The 20,283-nt window shown below is 38.9% G+C and overlaps 2 protein-coding genes across 2 annotated transcripts in view; one reads left to right on the top strand and one right to left on the bottom strand.

Annotated features, from left to right (window-relative positions):
• Window positions 1-20,283, bottom strand: part of NBEA (neurobeachin) — a 628,524-nt gene that overhangs the window by 184,366 nt on the left and 423,875 nt on the right. The window contains exon 40 of the mRNA XM_059996030.1: window positions 16,162-16,298. Coding sequence (XP_059852013.1) covers window positions 16,162-16,298 — 137 coding nt within the window. The remainder of the gene's footprint in view (window positions 1-16,161; window positions 16,299-20,283) is intronic.
• MAB21L1 (mab-21 like 1) lies at window positions 12,468-13,547 on the top strand. Its single transcript, XM_059995798.1, has one exon. The coding sequence runs from the start codon at window positions 12,468-12,470 to the stop codon at window positions 13,545-13,547; it is 1,080 nt and encodes a 359-aa protein (XP_059851781.1).

Genomic DNA, 20,283 nt, shown 5'->3' with positions numbered 1-20,283 from the left:
GGTCTTTTTTTTTTTTATAGAAAGATTTATTTATTCAATTATTTATTTATTTTGGCCACGCCATTCAGCATGTAGGATCTTAGTTCCCCGATCAGGGATCGAACCCATGGCCCCTGCATTGGAAGCGCGGAGTCCTAACCACTGGTCCACCAGGGAATTCCCTCAATTTGGTATCTTAAATTCTGAATTTAATGGACTTATTTCTGTTAAAGGGGCAAGTCTATACAGACGGCACCAAAAGGTGAAAGTGTCAAAAAGAGACTTTTACTTCAGTATTAGGAAGAGCTTTTCTAAACAATTAGAACTGTCTGTACGTGCAAGTATCCATCTGAGTAGATAATGAATTTCTCATCAATGGGGATAAAAACAGAGGCTGGATGAGCATTCCTTAGGAATGTTAAAGAGAAGATCCAGACAGTTAATGAGGAGGCTTGCATTACATTCTCCTCTAAAGTCTTCTCCTGCTGTGACATAAAATGTCTTCATATGAGGTAGAATTAGTTTGTGATTCCTAGCACTAACTGCTTGGTACATTTAAATAAAATGTTCACTATAAATTCTTTATAGTTTCTATATACAGGGGAATACTCACAACGTATTAAGCATTAGTACTGACTAGTAATTATAAATAATTCTATAACTAAAATACATAAAGGTAAAGCATTTATAACATAATAGATGTATCACTGATAAAAATCCTTATACTGTAGTATCTGTACCAAAGAAAAGTTTAGCGAGGCATAAAAACAGTTGGTGTTCAGATAGCTTTCTTGGAAATGACTGTATTTAAATTCAGGATAAAAGGGAGTTTTTGATGTGTCTTGAGCTAAGATGTATAGCATTATGGCTTATACAACTCATTAATGTCACAGAGTAAAACTGTATGTATAAAAAAAGTATACAGATACTTCAAGTAATTGTGGAAGAATTATTTCTCATCATTTTTAAAGAGGTATATCCCATTAAACTTAGGTTTTGCAATGAAGTGGTTCTGTAAGTGAATTAGTCCAATTTGATATTTATTAAATAGTATATGTATATTTCCTAAGTAGTTTCTCCCTATGAGATAGATCGATATATTATTATAAAATAAAAATTGATAACATAAAAAGTGTCTCAATATTTACTTAATTAAAAACCTCGTGTAAAGAACGCAATCTTTAGAACTCATCAATCATACTCTTAATGTAAATGTAAGCCCGTAGTTTCTTTTCAGAATAACACTTACATCCTAGTAGCAGTTGCTAAAGTTATTTCTGGGTGTAGACAAGACACGCATGTGTGCACTCATGCATACATACTTACACATAAACATACAGCTCTGCAATATACAGTCTAGATACCATAGTGCCAACAGGAGTCACAGTCAGACAGACCTAGTTTTGCAATTACTTTTGTGACCCTTGGTAAGACATTTAACCTTTCTAAACGTCAGTCTCTTTATTTGTAAATGTGAACTAATACTACTTGTGAGGATTGAAGGAAATTAAATGCTCATTAAGTACTGGTCCCCATTCCTTATCACCCATCTCTCAACTCACAGAATTTTAAGTATCAAATGAATAAATGCATATAAAAGTCTTTTGTAAATCAAAAAGAATGTTGCAATTGTAAAGTATTACCTCATTTAATAATTAAGGCCACTTATCTCCCTGTATTACATTATGGCTAACAGCGTTCATTAATGTTTTAAATAATCTGTGTAGTATATGATAATCTGTATAGTATATGGATCATAATATAATAACAAATTTCTACAGCACAAATTAACAACTTAAAACAAAAGCTCAAGTTTGAAAATAGAGAAGACTATCATCAGTAAACAACTACCCCCTAAATCATTTTGGAATAATCCATAGAATTTTAAAGAAATAATTTACCATTTATTTGGAACAGGCTGGGCCTATACACATAGCAGGAGAACAGAGGCTTTACGGCGCAGCTGAAGAGAAGGAAAAAAAAAAAAAATTCCCTCAAAATTTCACCAGCCTATTTTCTCGCCCAAACAATCTGGATAATTTTCTCAATAATTCACACTACTTCAGTTATATTCAGCGTTCAAATACACACTCTAGTGTGGTTGTGAAGTATATCTTTCCTAGACTTTCTGATTTAAGAAGATTATAGCATTCAATGGTAAAGCAATATAAATTACAAAAATTGGAAACATTTTTTTAAAAAGTCAGTGTAATTTGATATTGTTCTGGTTTTTTTGTTTTTAAAGACACAGATATTGAAACGATCACAGCTGATGATTTTATTCTGACATGAGTTTAAAAGGTTAAGTTACTATCTGAAGAAAGGTAATCTGGTTGCCTTTCACGGCAGCCTGCAAGCTCTGCAATCTGCATAGAGAGGGGCATTTGTCATCATTAGCTGAGCTGTGACAGCTGGCACCCAGGGTGTCCCAGAATCAAGGAATAGCAGAGACACTCTTGGTTTAGGTTGCCATTAAGTGTAGTAGGTTTCTTGAGGATCAAGCATATTTTATGAAAAGCTTTGTGATCTAACTAACAACAGTGAACATATTTGGATTTTCCATAACATGGATAATACAATGATAGCACATAATTAGCAGGTTGCCTCTAGACAACAAGATGCCAGATTACAGTATGAATACATATCTACTGCCTACCACTCAGAGAAGGAGAATTGTTTTCAGCACCCAAATAGCTCCAGCAGAGTGTTTTTTTTTTTTTTTCTTTCAAGGCTGCATTAGGGTGATCAATTGATTAAGTACATTTAAGGAAACAGACTGAAGATAGAAAGGATAGTTCTCAGATATATTTTAAATTTGGTTGTAAACAATGCATAATGTCTCAGGAGTGAACTCAAGTACACACACTCAATATAGTACACATCCTTTTGATGACATGAATATGAAAATTAAAATCATTGGCACAGATGCAATCTGCCAACTGTTGGAGGTGTATGTAGTTGATAATGTGTATTTAAAAATATTCCTCGGCAAAAGTTTAAAATCAGAATCTTTTTACCAAATGAGTGCTACCCACCATGGATCTGAAACAGCGGTGGTTAATATATCTAGAAAATAATTTTTCAAATTTTAACATTTTTACGTATAGTGCAAAACTATATAAAGCAAAAGAAAGTTTAAATTAAGAAATAGGTTGATCAGATCTTTGAAAAATAAGACTACAATCCCTTTAGAAAATCATCAATGCTTGGAAACATAATCAATAACACTAGGTTTTATATTATTATGTAAACTAGTTTTCCACAAATAAAACTAATTTTTGTGTTAATGTAAAATCTATGCAAATACATGCAGTCATTTATCAGGAAAGCTGACAAGCATTCCATATTGGAGGGGGAAAGGAAACTGCCTCAAGAATAGAGGCAATTAATTATTTCTGTATTTTTTCTTCTTCTGTCTTGAGGCACAAAAGTTATCCATCCAGTTAAAACAGCAAATGAAATAAAGAGATTTTTTTTTTTTATTTAAACACATATGGCTTTTGCCTGCAATACTGATCACCACAAGGTCTACAGATGCCCGTGGCTAAATTGTACACTGGCAGATGCACACAGGGGAAAACTGTGCTAATGCAGCGTGGAGGGCAAAACAAATGAAGAACTGAATTTGCTAGTAAAAGGGGAAACAACAACAACAACAACAACAACAAAAAAACCCAAACCAAAAAACCCCACACTTCCCCCCTGCCCCAGTGAGTTATGCAATTTGCTTATCAAATACAGGTTCACGTTGCAAAAAATTTAACCTTGGCCTGTTGCAAAAAAAGTGAAAACAGTTTTAAGTAAGTGAAGGTGTTTTTATGTATACACATGCATATGATGTATGGGAGTGACTGAGCAATATATTTTTACTTATATGGACAGAATGACAAGTAATGTTTAAACTTCTTAATTTTGCAATTAAAAGCTCATGACATTCAAAACTGCCATAGTATATATGACTGGATAAATACTGTTGGAACTTCCAGTTATTACTACTTTAAAAATCCATTTAGCTGCAATCTCTTAAGGTATTATTGAAAACTGTAAGGGTTATTACAGAACAATCTGGCAGATGTGATATTAAATCCTGGTGGCGACAAGAATCCTATATTTAGTGGATGTTTCCTTTTAACAGGTTAACGTAAAAAATGTATAGAGGCCAATTCAATCTTTTACTATCTGAAACACTGTGTGTGTGTGTGTGTGTGTGTGTGTGTGTGTGTACATACAGCCTGCATGCACAGGCTATTTTGCAAACCATAAAAAGAGTGTACTTCCTAAAAATGGTTTAAGATTATTAAGAAAACAATAACTTCTCTTAATAGGCCTGTAAGCATGCATAACATTAAAATTCCTATTATAATTGCCAAATAAAAATATATAACAGAAAGCATTTAAATAATTTTGTATTTTTATATCTTGGAGGAAGAAAAGAGAAGACTAGTTGTACTATTCCAAGTTGTAAAAAGGCAAAAGACTTGAAAGGGCTTCATTATCAATGAATATGTTTGCACTACTACAATTTAAGAATTCTTCGTTTGTAGTATTTATAACCATCTAAATTTAAGTGACAATGTATATTTATACAAAATTAGGATTCGAAGCATATGTTCCAAGAATGTGTATATATTAATTAATATTAGCTCTAATAAACTCCTTGGCCTTGTCCCCCCCACCATCATTCAAAGGGAGGATTAATTTACTGAAAATGTAAAGTAAAATGTAACTTAAATACTGAGAGGAGATTTATTTCTCTAATGACATAAAGCTAGTAACATTACAAATATTGGTAACTTACATGAGGAACACCCGTTTCTTAATATGTATTTTGATGTGCAAACTGTAAACTATATTCCTAAATCTAATACATTTATTCATGAGAGCATAACAAATATTACCAGTTCCTTTGAAAATGAATCCTTTACCAAGCATTTAATGTCACATATTGAAAAGAAACAACTTTCATGTAAAATAAAAACTGTGAACCTATTGCTTGTACATCTGAAGTAGCATTTTACATTTTGCCTCTACTTTGGTGCTCTCTGATTAAAACTGGTCTTAAATTAGAAGCATGATAAAATAGTAAGTTCTAGGGGAATAACTAAAGGTGCTTATAGTCTGAAGTTTTTTGGATATAAAACTAAAACACCCACTTATAAATGAATCATAACATCTACAAATTAAAAAGTAAAATAGGGGCATGAGGAAACTGTTTTTGTGCCCATGGAAGTGTTCTATGTCCCAGATGTTACATGACTGTACACATTTGTCAGAATTCATAGACTGGAACATTCACATTGAAAAATCATAGACTAGATCAGTAGTGTATGCAAAACATACATAATGAACCTGACTTTAATAATAAATAGATTTCACATAAAAATAAAATAATAAATCTATACCTTTTTTTCCCACTGAGTTCACAAGTTTTTTTCAGAGACACTATGTCTTACAAACTCTTTACGCTCTTCATGCTTTTAATTTGATCTAGATGTTAAGATAAAATAAACAAACATATCTAGATTAAAAAGTATTAACTTATTAGTACTTTTGACTTGACATTTTTGACAAATCATATGGGAAAACTGCGCTTTCAAGAAATAGTACACATAGGTACACTGAAATGTATTATTAGAATCGTGAAAATAATCATACATAAGTGGAAATTAAATATTATTTAGGTGATCTATTCTCAGAAAATGTTTATAATCTGTAACTATATGTGAAGTTATAAAGGAAATTCCTATTCATAAACAGATTTCCATCTTTTTCTATAAAGTATTTATTTTATTGCATATAATATATGTGATAAAGGTAATAGGTTTTTATTAGTGTAATTATCCTTTTAAATTATTACTTACTCCAGTTACTGATCATTAAAAAAATAAATCCTAGCTTAGAGGAATTGCTTTGCTCATTAAAAAATAAGCTCTGAAACTGTAAATTAGGAATAGGAAATGTTACTTTAGACATGTAGTCACTGGAAGCTGATTATCTACATTCTGTACTCTAGTCTCAAGGTTACGTGGAACATTTTCAGTGGCTTAATCACACACAGTCTGGGATAGTAATGAGAGCTATGCAGTCCTGGATGACCCACTACAGACGTACAGATTAACAGACACTAATCACATCTGATTCCATTGTTTTCTCTAAGTGCAATAAAACTGTACCGTACTAAGAGTACTAAAGATGTAGTCATATACGCAAAAGTCTATAAATCCATGTTAGTAATGGGTTAAGGAATACCTAGTTTTCATATATTCATGTAGAAAAGAATCACATGAGCCCATTTATCCTGTCACAATATGTCTATAATATCCAAATTAAAAACATAAGCTGAAATCTAGTAAAATGAATTTAAATTTTACAGATTATAAAGATAACAGTGACTTTCTAAAGGGTCAGCGGGGAATTGGAATACTGGAATCAATACTTCCGCCATAATACTCAACAAATGATTGATTGACCCCAATATCCTTAAATGTTTGGAAAGGGTTAGAGATCACGAATGATTGTGAAGAATAAGAAAATCTTTCGGTTGACAACCTTGTCCCTCAAATTTGTTAGTTTACAGATGCAACTTAAAATATCCTGCACCGCTGTGTATACATTCAAATGAAGTGAGGAAAGAGAGACAATTATCTAAATAACCCAGGCTTTAAATTTCTTTTTTCTACCAAAAGAAAGGTTCTGGCCAGAGTTATCCAGAATCACCTCAAATCTGCAAATCTAGCAGTGGTGATAATTCTTGTAAAGTACCCTTCCAATTTCCATTTTTAATCTCAAAGTTACTTTCTTTTCAACATTTATTAATACCAATAACAAATTTACTAAGCAACACTGTAGGAAAACAAAAAAAGAATTCCTTACTACCAACGTGACTATATTATCATGTACTAGGGGGATGAGGAAAACTGAGGCAACAGTCTTGAACATTCAAGTGAAGAATTAAGAAAATAATTTTAAAAACTTAACCACAATTATCAGGATGCTCTGGTTAAAGAAATAAAATAGGGTTTAAATTGTGCAAACAGTGACCTCAATTCTCTGCTCTACTTTGTCATAAACCTGATATTAAAATATGAAATAATTATTTTAAGAACTCATTGAAACTCTGGAAGCTTTCAAGCTATTTTGTTTTAGGCGGTCTTATACGAGGAGTCACAACAGGAAGAAAGGTATAGATGCCATCAAGTTAGATTACCAGAAAAACTCCCTCTATTTTACTTTATTTAATGTGACACATAAAGAAAACCCTGCACAAATATCTGTCTTTAATTTCTCTAGTGTAAAAGAAGAAATATATTGTGTCTGGCAGAATGAAACAGATGAAATAGCCCGGGTGCATTTAAAAAAGAGAAGACGGGGGCAGAAATCAGATGCGTACAATGAGCCTTCAAAGCCACTCCAGCAGTAGGGATAAATAATTTAATAAACTCAACTTCATATTCTTTTCATCTCCCCAGTGTAATAAGCACATATTAAAAAAATAAAACTTTAAATTCATGAATACCTGTGAATAGAATAGCAGCCAGCAGATAATGAAAAAACATAAAACAATATCTATGTGAGCATTTAACATGTGTGTGCATACATATCCTCTAACTAACAGATACATTTTTCCAGATGAAAGGTCACAATTGCTTAAATTCATGAACAGGCAATTCACATTTAAATTAGTTTTTTTAAAACACAGAAACCTTGCATTCCTACATTTCTCAACATAATAGAGTTTTTCTTTAACCTAATGAGGTGCCTATTTGCACATTACTTTCTGTGTCTCATATAAATTATGTAGGTTTACAGAAGGGAGGGATAAGTTACCTAGCAATTAGCACTTCAGGAAAAATTATTTTGCCATTGTTATTTTGAATGCTTGAAAGTGTTAAGGATCACAATAGTTAATCATTTTATATGCATTAATACTCCTAAAATTTATGATAATGGTATGCTTGTGACTTTCTCCAATTTTTTTCATAATTGCACATTTTAAATCAAGGCTGCCCAATCCCACTAATGGGCATATACCCTGAGGAAACCATAATTCAAAAAGAGACATGTACCACAATTTTCATTGCAGCACTATTTACAATTGCCAGGACATGGAAGCAACCTAAATGTCCATTGACGGATGAATGGATAAAGAAGATGTGGCACATATATACAATGGAATATTACTCAGCCATAAAAAGAAACAAAATTGAGTTATTTGTAGTGAGGTGCATGGACCTAGAGTCTGCCATACAGAGTGAAGTCAGAAAGAGAAAAATAAATACCGCATGCTAACGCATATATATGGAATCTAAAAATAAATAATAATGGTACTGATGAACCTAGTGGCAGGGCAGGAATAAAGACGCAGATATAGAGAATGGACTTGAGGACAAGGGTTGGGGGGAAGGGGAAGCTGGGACGAAGGGAGAGAGTAGCCTTGACATACATAAGCTACCAAATGTAAAATAGACAGCTAGTGGGAAGCAGCCGCATAGCACAGGGAGATCAGCTCGGTGCTTTGTGACCACCTAGAGGGGTGGGATAGGGAGTGCGGGAGGGAGGGGATGTGGGGATGTATGATATGGGGATGTATGTATGCATATGACTGATTCACTTTGTTGTGTGATAGAGGCTAGGGCAGTATTGTGAAGCAGTTATACTCCAGTAAAGATGTATTAAAAAAATATATTGAGGCTTCCTAATAAACTAAGTAAATAGAATGGAAAAGTCAAGTCGGTTAGACCTTACAATCCCAAATACCATTCAAATGTAAGCATCTCATACTGTCATTAAATCCTGAGATTCTTGGGGTTTTTTCCTTCAATTAGGTCAGTTTTCTTCAATTATCATTCTATTATTAGCTCATGTCAAAGATGTCTGAAGAGCATACCAATGAAAACAATTAAGCATTTATATCCTAAAGCATGGGACACACGCAAGCTTTCATTCTAGTACTAACCACTATGATTATATTTATAGTAAAAAAAAAAATATAATTAAGACTGGTGTCATTAGAGTTGTTTTATGAACTCTTCACAGAAGTAAATAAAGCGATTTTAAGCTATCTCCATGTATTACACAATCATAAAATAACTAGTTCAATAGGCCAAATGATATTTTTTAAAAATTACTACAAAATAGTTAAATAAGTTGCTCCCACAAAACAAGTCTATTTCCAAAGCCTAGATGAAAATCAGCAGAACTCCGTAGGTCATTTGAACAACAACAACAAAAAATTACGGGATAGAAAGCACACTCAGAATAGTTTAATTTTCCCTTCAACAATGAGAGGTGCCTGACATCGCTGAAAGGATCAGCTACAGAAGGCAATTCGTTTCACGTGTTCAGTGTAATAGAAAATCACTGTGTTGCAGCAACAAGCGCTACTTGCGCTGAAATATTATTCTAGGGCGCCCAGTTCACCCACAGTAATAAGGACGGGTGCCTGAATCCTATGTTATGTAAATCACTGTCAGCTCCCTGCGTAAAGGGTGCTGAAGGAATCAGCTCACAAAACACAGTCCCAGCGTCCTTGAAACCGAATGACTTCACTTCCCGGGAACACTCTAGGACTAACGAGTTTCTTAGTCCTTTTCTCACCATCCATTTTCTTCTTCAAAGTGCAAATCGTTAGTGAAAAGGCCCTGGTTACACCAATTAGTTTGCACGAAGTGCTCTGGCGTTTAGCTTTGCTTTAACCCAATTAAGCCTCACAGTGAGCCTCGAAGATGCGCCACCTGCGCGCCTGGCTCCAGCGCGGCTGCCCGGCGCCCCTCGCGTCCTTCCAGTTAGACCCACCCGGACGGCCGCGCCACGGTCCCCTGAACGGCCCTGGGGCCTCTGCGTCCCAGGCTGCCTCCCCTCCTCGACAATCGGGGGCACCTGCAGGTGGCCCAAGAAATCGAGGGGCCAGGTCTCTACCGAGCCACTCTGACCTGAATCCAAGGAAGAGCGCGCGGGGCTCAGCGCCGCGACCAGAAAGCGCGGGCTCGGCCGCGACCATACGTGGGCCCGGGCCGCGGCCGGGCAGGGGGGCGCGAGGGCAGAGAACCTGGCCTGGAGCGAACGTGGAGAAACCTGGGACATTAAGTAGGGTTTTAAAATAACCCATACGCACGCACACACACCAAAGCCTGCCTATGGGACATGCAGCAGAGAGAAGAAGGAAGGATGGGCCGGGAGTGTAGAGCAGCGGAGAGAGGGGACCAGCGGGAAGCACGCAGGACCTGCACTGTGTGGGGACAGAGGTGGCTTTTCCCCAGAGACCAGGGCACATCTTCGCCTTCTTGGCCGCAGGTTCTCCGGCTCTGATTTGCCTCCTCTTCCTCCTCTTCCAACTGCCAAAAGGTAGCAACGCGTTCACCCGCATCGCTGGCAAAGTGGGGAGGGGCTGGCGGGTGCGCCCAATCCCTGCTCCTAAGGGAATGAAAGGCTCTTGGGGAACAGAGTAGGTGGATGCCGTGAGCCCTGAATCTAATGTACTATTTTAAGCTAAATCGAAATCTCCCACTCTTGGATAACAAGAAAGTATGATGCTGTACCTGTGCAAAGAAGAAAAAAAAAAAAAATCAAAAGCTTGAGTAAAAAGAGGGAGCCCTGAACAAAATCTTGTTACAAGTGGCTCTGAAAGGAAGTGCCTACAAACCTGTTCCAGGAATTATAGGATTTTGCTGGAAATGTTCTTAATTTGAAAGAGATGGCATCAAAATTAAAGGTAGGGAATTAAAAATCTGCCTAGGTTTAAAAACAACTACAGAACCCCTACGTAGTATTTCTTCCATTTCCTGTACATTAAGGACACAGTTGGTACCACCAGGAAAAAAAAAATATTCTACATAAATCCATTTCCCCCTCCTTTTTCAAGGTTCCCAAATTTAGAAATGTTGCTTTCTCTCAAAGTTTTCAATAATGATACTTAAATTTAAAACCCCGATGACTGCAAATTAATTTTCTTTAAAAATCTTAACCATTTCCCTTAATCAAGTCACATGAAATAGTATAAAATCAGAAGTCTACTGTCAGGTGACCACTAAGGACCCTTAGGAGAGGAGATATACCCTTAATTATGCATCTGTAAACAAGACAGAAACCCCAAACCTACAAATTTTCAGGTTAGGTATCTGCCAGTAGGTTAGATGATCTCTCCTGAATTTTCACGTATTAAAATACAGCTCATTAGGAACTCACAATAAAATAACCTCTGAATCACAGAGATAGTTTACTGCACAAATATTTCTGCCAATGCGTACAAAACTTAGTGTCCTGGTTATAATGTTGGGCAAAGTACAAAGAGCACTGCAGATGGGGGGAGGGGTGTACTAAACGTTTTTGAAACATCCTAACTTAAACTGAGGTAGACAATATCTAACAGCAATAATTTTCAGATTCCTTTCAACAACTGCAAATGAGAGAAAACATAGGTAAAACACCGCATAACATCTAAAAAAAATCATTCTAACATAGAACATCCAGAAAATTATACAGGTATTAGTCCATCTAAAGCCAACTTGCATATACATGAAAGAGCAAACTCCCACCCTGCATTCAAAAAGACCTCGAGGATTAACAGGCATTAATGATCGTCCTCTAAATGCAAGTTAGTGACTTTTGTTTTAGAAAACCCCATCTAGTTCACCAATTGATGGATGACCATTAGTACACCTGTATTTGCATTTCCTCAGTAAAAAGACAAGCAGGGTTTTCAAACACAGAAGAGAACCACTTTGCCAAGTCTTTTCAAAACGTCAATATGCTTCAATTAATACCAAAGCTGAGAGATTCCTCTTGATCTCCAAAACTGTCTAGGTGGCTTGGGTGGTTTTCTGCCCGGCAGCAGCCTCCCACCTTTAGTTTGTGTGCCTCTATCCACGAGGGGGGATTAATTAGCCGGGCTGGAGCTGACAGAGGCTGTGGTGACGAGCCCAGTGGCGATTGGCCGCCAGCCTGCCTGGCCCTGCCTTTATAATTTCCACACGAGTGCATCTGGGCTCTTAGACAAACCAACCGCAGCTTCTTCTGACATATACACACGCACACTCACCCCCGACACACACTCAGCACACTTTTCCTCCATCTGACTAACAGTCCTGCACACACCATGATTACGGGAAAGCGTAAATAAATACGGAAAGGGTTGATTATTTTGACTACTGGAAGAGCCTTGCTGGGTCTCAGCGCAACTTTTGTTTTTATGACTGAGAAGGTGATCTCTCCATGTGTTTCTCTCACACAAGGATTCTTTAAAAGAGGAAGAGAGACAGAGAGGGGGGAGAACAACCTTTCACTTTAAGACCGGCTGGGCTCAAAGATAAAAGGAAGGGGAAAGCGGCGCTAGGAATCCACCGCTGCAGCACTTCGGAAAGACGTTTCTGATACATTTCTGAGCGCGGCGGCCCGTTTCTCCACCGAAGTTGGCTCCAGCTCTAGCAGCCGCATTGGATCCCACAGCTTATTGCGAGACTCCGGTGTACAATCCGGATCTCTGCCCCAACATGATCGCGGCCCAGGCCAAGCTGGTCTACCATCTGAATAAATACTACAACGAAAAATGCCAAGCCAGGAAAGCTGCCATTGCCAAAACTATCCGGGAAGTCTGCAAAGTAGTTTCCGACGTCCTGAAGGAGGTGGAAGTGCAGGAGCCCCGGTTCATCAGCTCTCTCAACGAGATGGACAATCGCTACGAGGGCCTCGAGGTCATCTCCCCCACCGAATTTGAAGTGGTGCTTTACCTTAACCAAATGGGGGTGTTCAACTTTGTGGACGACGGCTCGCTGCCCGGCTGCGCGGTGTTGAAGTTGAGCGACGGGCGCAAGAGAAGCATGTCCCTCTGGGTGGAATTCATTACCGCCTCCGGCTACCTCTCGGCGCGCAAAATCCGGTCCAGGTTTCAGACGCTGGTGGCTCAAGCGGTAGACAAATGTAGCTACAGGGATGTGGTAAAGATGGTGGCAGACACCAGCGAAGTGAAACTGAGAATCCGAGATAGGTACGTGGTGCAGATCACCCCGGCTTTTAAATGCACCGGGATCTGGCCCCGGAGTGCTGCCCACTGGCCACTTCCCCACATCCCCTGGCCGGGACCCAACCGGGTGGCGGAGGTCAAGGCGGAAGGGTTCAATCTCCTGTCCAAGGAGTGCCACTCCCTGGCCGGCAAGCAGAGCTCGGCCGAGAGCGACGCCTGGGTGCTGCAGTTCGCGGAGGCAGAGAACAGACTGCAGATGGGGGGCTGCAGGAAGAAATGCCTCTCCATCCTCAAAACCTTACGGGACCGTCACCTTGAACTGCCAGGCCAGCCCCTGAACAATTACCACATGAAGACTCTGGTTTCCTATGAGTGTGAAAAGCATCCCCGGGAGTCGGACTGGGACGAGTCTTGCCTGGGTGACCGGCTTAACGGGATTTTGCTGCAACTTATCTCCTGCCTGCAGTGCCGGCGGTGTCCTCACTACTTCCTACCGAACTTAGATCTGTTTCAAGGCAAACCTCACTCGGCTCTCGAGAACGCTGCCAAACAAACGTGGCGACTGGCAAGAGAGATCCTGACCAACCCGAAAAGTTTGGAAAAACTTTAGAGGACAATTGAATCGAGAGCCGAAATGTGATTATACTATTCTTAAAGTTCTCATTAAGTGTAAACTTCCTGTTCGATTCCTATCTAATATTCCACTGGACAGTGCAAACAATCTCTTCCTTAAAAAGGAGTACTAACACAACGTTTAGGCATCATCTCACCCACCCCTCCAAGGGGAGAAAAAGAAGTAGGGAAAGCGGATGGAGAACACCCCAAACTCACAAGTATTAGAAGAATTCTTTACAAAGGATTTCGTATCTCCCTTGAAAAGGACACAGTAACACCCGGAAAACAGCCTGGCTGTAATGCAAGACCACAGTGAACACTGCTTAACCATCAAAGGATTATAGCAATCCTGGCGATTTAGGTGCATCTGGCTGTGAGTAAACACGATTTGGATATGCCATCTGAAGGAAAGTGTAATGTATATTTTAATTTGTAACAAATATTGTGATCTCACGTTGTCTTTGAAAGTGTGGATGTTGGTGTTTTGTGATTTGGTGAACAGAAGTTAAATGGCCATTTTGGATACTTCCAGACATTTTCCACTAACAAAGATATAATTTAAAGGTAGATTTCCTCCTGGTACTTTTATCTGTCTTTGAAAGTGTCTGAACTTTAAAAAGTTTACATTTTGTTTCAAATATATTGCTTGTTCTATTTCTAACATTCCATAAATATACTTGAAATGTTATTTAAATATATTCAAAGAAATTTGAATTCAGCTTATATAATAACGCTTGAATATCTGAATTATATATTTGAAAAATGCACTTGAAATACACTGGATAATTACTTTTGTGATTTAGATTTTAATTTCTGTTGCTGGTTTTTATTTAATTAGAAGCTAATAAATGAAGTAAAATAAAAGTTGTTGTGTCTCACTTTAAATTGTTTTCCTGTCAAAAGATGTAATGCTTCACTTTGAAAACTGAACCCACTTGAATATTTTAAACCTTCTGAGAAATATGCTAATGAGATAATTAAAAATAAAACCTTAAAATATTGGCGAAAAGCTCTTTTTGTATAGCTACAGAATACAGTGATCTACTGTCAGTTTCTGACTTACTTATAAGACTAGTCCATTCTACAACAGACGCAATTTAAATCTACCTTTGAAAGCTTGCTCTTCTGGGTTAATATTTTTGTAGAATTTTTGATAATATAATGATGAAATATGTCATGACAGTCAAGGTTGCTGAGTTAAAAATCAGACCAACTCAGAGGAAATGAACTTAACAAAATCCTAATAAAACTTTTAAAATTTGTATATGAAAACTAACTACGCTAATTAAATGAAGATAATTTCTGACCTATTTTATGCCAAGCCTTATTTTATGCAGTAAGGGTTCCACTGGCAGAATAAATGAATCAGAAATCCAAAATTACTTATTACTTCATAGGGCAAGCCAATGATAAAAGCATAAAGACAAATTTTAAATTATTTAAAATCATATGCACTACATTCAAACTCATTTTCAAAATGCCATTCTTCTGCAGCTAGAAGTTAAAGAAGTCCTGTGATTATCCCTCAGAGTATTTTAAGAGTCAACAAGTGCGGGAGGGGCTAATCACCTGTGGGCCTTAGGGTAGTTAGTTAACTCAGGTGGGGGTACATTTTAGACTTTCAATTGCTACTCTACAAATAGTGTTTTAGAATGCTTTACTTCTATATATAAATTAAATATAAATAATAAGGTTCTGGATCTACGGGAGCATTTGCCTTTCGCTATTTGAGAACTGCCTCTGAAAAATACTTCAAAGGAAGATCTTTGTAAAATGATGCTTGATTATCTAGCATGACACTTATGTTCTTGAATTCTTAGCCTCAGGAAAAAAGTTTACAAATTGCACGATAATATAAAAGTTAAAACAACAATAAAATTGATTTCAGAAGAACTGTAGAGGTATAGAGCTGTTGAATACTCAGGTTTTAAAATTTACAAAATAAGATATAATAAACAAATATTTATGCATTTCAAATCATCAGAATATATACTGTCTGGCACTACACCCACAGAAGAATACAAGCTTTAAACATCTGAGCGCCAGTATGTACTATGTATACACATTTTAAATGAAAGCTTCTCAGATAATTGATTTCTCTTCCCCTTAAAATCACACATAAAACCCATTCTTATTTCAGGAGATGAAAACTGGATGTAATAACGGAGATGAATTTAGAGCTAAATGTGCTCTGTAGTTTTCTTACAACCTTTTAATGAATTATTATTCATACTGCAATGTACACTTTTGGAAATTAAAAGTGATCTTAGTAAGAAATGTCATGAGACCTTTCCCAGTCTTCCCAGAGAGCCTGAGATGCTGTACCCCAGGAACCTGGGAGCAATTGGCTTCACTACCAAATCTGCCGAAGTGTACACAAAGGCACTCATAGAGAGACCGTTAAAATGTGCATGCTCTGGTATACAGGATTTAAAGTTAATATATTCTTCAATCCCATAAAATAGAGCATGTGTTATTTCATTCATTTTATTTTCTATAAGGATGAGAATGTGCTCCCCTCCCCCACTGTCATTCAAAACCAAGCAAAATTGAAAACCACTTCCTGCCACAAAGCCACCAGTGCTGTACACGGAATCACTCAAACTCACTTTCGTGTCGATCTTCTTGAAGGCAGGATCATCCTCATCCACCTCGAAGTAGATTTCTGTCGTAGTGATGGAAAGAGTCCCCTTGGCCACCACCACAGGAGCAATGAGCTGGGCAGGAGTGCTGAGAACAACTGGGCCTGAAAGAGAGGGTACGGGAGTCAGGCTGCGCCTCTGCGCCCCTCTCCCGCTCCCTCCCAGAAGGGTACCACAGGCTTTTAGTTTTAGATATGCACTGAAAAAATAGTGTCTATATTATGTCTTTCACGTGAGATAAGTCTGCTTAGCTTTTACACACTACCTTATAACGAGACTAGAGACAAATAATTCTATAAAATCTCAAGAGATCAGAATATTGAATAAGTGACTTTCAGTAAGCTAGTCTGCAACCTCTGCTTAGAAATCCTACATGGTTAGTGAGGCGCTGACCTTAACCAGCTTAAAAGTGCAGAACGGACTCTCTTAAGGCCCCGATTCTCCACTGAGCATCAACGGCGTTCCGAGATACGCGCTGGGCAGTCAGCGCCGTCCCCAAAGACCAGCCACCGTGAAAACCCCGTCCCTCTGGGCAACAGCGTCCCCCCAGGATGGGCGGGAGGACGTGAAGGGGTATAGGGTCTAATATATAAATTCCACTCCGCTAACGGGTTTGCATCTTGCAGGCAGATTAATATCGACATCCTAAGGCGCACCGCACACCGATATACGCGCAAACACGGACATGAAATACATTTTTATGCAGAAAAGAAAGAAAACTGTAGCAGTGACTTTTCTCACCGAGCATAGGTCAAAAATGATGAAATTGTAAGACACCTGAACAAAACGATTCTCAGAAAAGCATTTGAAAAGTGTTGTTTCTCAACTTGTGGGACGAGAGAGACTAAGCTTCAGTAAAAGAAATGTTTTAGAAAGTGTGCCCACTAAGGCGCTGACTTCGAATTCCCTCCATCTGAGTTAAAGTCGAAAATTACAAATTTCACATATTAGAATATTAATTCAAAGTGGCATTACTTAACTGCTCCTTTAAGGTTCCCCGAAGGGGGGACATTCTTCTCTACCCTCGACTTAAAATAAAGACTTAGAAATCAAAAAAATGTTATTTGTTTTTCTGTAGCAAGGGTGCATCATATTCCCTTCCACCCCCGCCCCCCCCAAATGCAGACAAATGAGTCACAGTAACAGCAGGAGGAAAGCAATGAAAAGGCAGGCCCCCTGCGGTTGCCCAGGCCCGGCCCCCCCGCCCCCCCCGCCGGCGGGTGGCTCCTCGCGGGGAGACCGGCTCGCACCGCCACCGCCACGGCCGCAGCGAGCAGGCCCAGCCCGGCGGCGCGGGGACTGCAGCGGAGTTCGCGCTTCCAGGGAGCAGCACACACCGAATCCACGACCGTCCTGCACAAAGCCGGGCGTTTCTGCCGCGGGAGGACCAGAGAGGAATCGGTCGGCTGCTGTCGCGCTTAAACGGGTGGCTATGGAGCAAACTGTGTCAGTGTCAGCCCGCACCGCCGACCGTGACCGCCTGCCCGGGTCAGGCTAACGCCAAGCCCCTGCTTTGACTTTACGGCTTTCTATCCCCGACGAGCCCGCTCCGGGGGGCCCGGCCCCCGGGCGCGCGGACTCCCGGCCTGGGTCTCGGGCGGGTAGCTTCCGCCTGAGCCGAGCGGAGTCGGGGTCCACCTCGGCTCCATAAGGTTTTTCTTTCCAAAGGGCGAAGCGGTCGATCTAAAGCGCCACTTTAAAGGCTCATCAATCTTAATCTAGGTTGCTCAAGTAATTATGCCCGAATCTCTTGTACGATTACAAGTGGATTTGGGTTTCTATTCCCCAGGCCCTCCTTTGTGTTTATTGGAGGGTCTGTGCGCGCGCTCTGCGGCGCCTCCTGCCTCCGCGCCCCCTCCGAAGCCCCCAACGCTCGGGCCGGTTCGAACCGCTCCCTTAACCCTTAAGCCACCGGGACGCTCCTCTGGATGCCACTTTTCATATTTCCCTTCAGGAGAAATCCAGGAGGTGTACTCTTGATTGGAGTGAGGTGAGAAAGAAGGTGACCTGATTCACATCGGAAACAGTGTCTTCTTACACACCGTTGGGCCTTGATAAAACCTCAGAAAAGTCGTCATTCTAAACACAGAAAGCTAGTGATTTCTGGTTTAACAGAGATTTCTGGCATTTGGAGACGATGAGTGGTCAAAAACATTAAAAATGGCGAACTGCTGCGTTCTCTTAAAATATAATTTAACATATCCAATCAAATTGGAAAAAAAATAAAAAATCATGATACACATTATCAAAACCATACAAACTAATTTATCGAGATATACAGTATTACGAATTTTACGTTCACAATTCCATGAACTTTTAACGGGGGGCACATTTTCGCTACCTGTTTGCGTTTCTGAAAGGCGACCCCGTTTTCCTTTTGATTTTACTCCAATCTCATTCTATTGAATTGAGATTTTCTGGGGGTTTATAAAAGGGCTTCGAACTGGTCCCTCTTTAAGAAAGACACTCATGAAATATTCAGCCTTAATAGTGTGTCATTTTTACCCTTGTCCTTTGGAAATCTCCAATTACAACTTCCAATTCCATAGCATGTTTAAGGAGCGCTGGGTCTTTTTGTTGTAGCCTTCAGGGAGCAAACCAGCCGCAGAGAGAACAGAGTTAATCCACTACAGCAATACAGAGAGGGATTATGTTTTAATCCCCTTTGGGGGAGTCTCTGGATCCGATATTAAAATGTTTACATAAGGCACAATCACAAACCAGCAGATCTTCCATATGGAAGATTTTGTTATTTGAAAACCTTGGATCCCTTTCCAAATAAAAGTAGTTTAGAAAGGGCAGCATGTCTAGATATCAGAGAGATGGTGAGCTGGGAGATTCTGTTCTAGACGATAACTAGGTACAAATTTAATCTCATAACTGTTTGGTGTAGTGAGTTGGGGTATGAGTATAGATATATTCATTCTAATCAATACTATGGCAATAAAAGGATAAATTATATCAATGTCCTCAAGCACACACAGAAGGTGACAGATATTGAAAGACAGTGAAACAAATGGATGGGACAAAACCTCCTCCCCTTGTATTGCTGCATACAATAGTTTAAAATTCTACCATCTGAAGTGGTAACTAAAGGAAAAATAATTTTATTTACCTTTTAGAACTGGCACTATAATGTTTAAGAAATATTGATCCATTACTATTTTTGAAAGGATAGGGATATTACTTGCCATTAATTTAAATGCTAATTTAAAATCTGAACTAGAACAAAGATCACCCAAGCATAATGGAAAGATTCTTTAGAAGAATAAACTTCTCTTTAGAACCATGGGATCTTTAATCAGTTGAGAGGGTAAACCTAGAGTAGAAAATACATATGTTTTATATTTAGGAAGGGAACTATTCATCAAATATAATTTAAAGTTAGAATGTTAAAAACCACTTGTGGGTTTGGAGGATTCTACTGAAAACATAATTCTAAGCCTATAAGTCTTAATACATCAACTTTTAAACAGAACTTTACAGTTTACACAGTTCTTTTACATTTTTATTTAACTACCAGTTCAGTGTTCACAATTTTGGGGCTATGGATGTGTCAATACCTTCCTGCCAAAGACCACCAGGAACATAACTGTAGTGTAGAAAGTTGGGTTGATTGCTCACTTGCAGTGAGGGAAACATGGGAAGGAACCATGAGATGACTAAGTAAGAGGGTATCAGAAAGGACTTACTGTATTGTAGGATCAGGGCTTTTGTTAAGTGATTTGGGGAAGGGTTCAGGAAGGCAGGGCTTTGCTCTGGGTTGGGCTCTGTCAGGGAGTGGCAATAATTCTGTGATTGGAGATCTTAATAACTCTTATCTAGGACTAGACCTAGGCTAAAAACTGTAATTGACAAAGAAGTAGCAGTCACTCCTATAATGACGGAAGGGGGATGTTAATGTTTAGGCGTTGTGCAGAGTGACCCTGTTTTTGTCTGTGCTTAGACAAAATTACAAAGTTGTTCTTTGCCTCACATCATCACGTGGCCTTGTCTGATGCTGGTATTCTGTGAGGTTGTTTATGTCCAACAGGAGAGCACCATGGCGGAGCTGTGAGCCCCAGGCCAGCTCCCAGTGATACCGAGGCC

This window comes from Delphinus delphis, chromosome 18 (assembly GCF_949987515.2).
Source record: "Delphinus delphis chromosome 18, mDelDel1.2, whole genome shotgun sequence".
Lineage (NCBI taxonomy): Eukaryota > Metazoa > Chordata > Mammalia > Artiodactyla > Delphinidae > Delphinus > Delphinus delphis.
Note: the sequence above shows the minus strand (reverse complement) of the source record. Positions and strands in the feature narration are given on the sequence as shown.

Bases quoted from the DNA above. Each gene is read 5' to 3' on its own strand.
- MAB21L1 (XM_059995798.1), top strand. From the start codon at position 12,468: ATGATCGCGGCCCAGGCCAAGCTGGTCTACCATCTGAATAAATACTAC.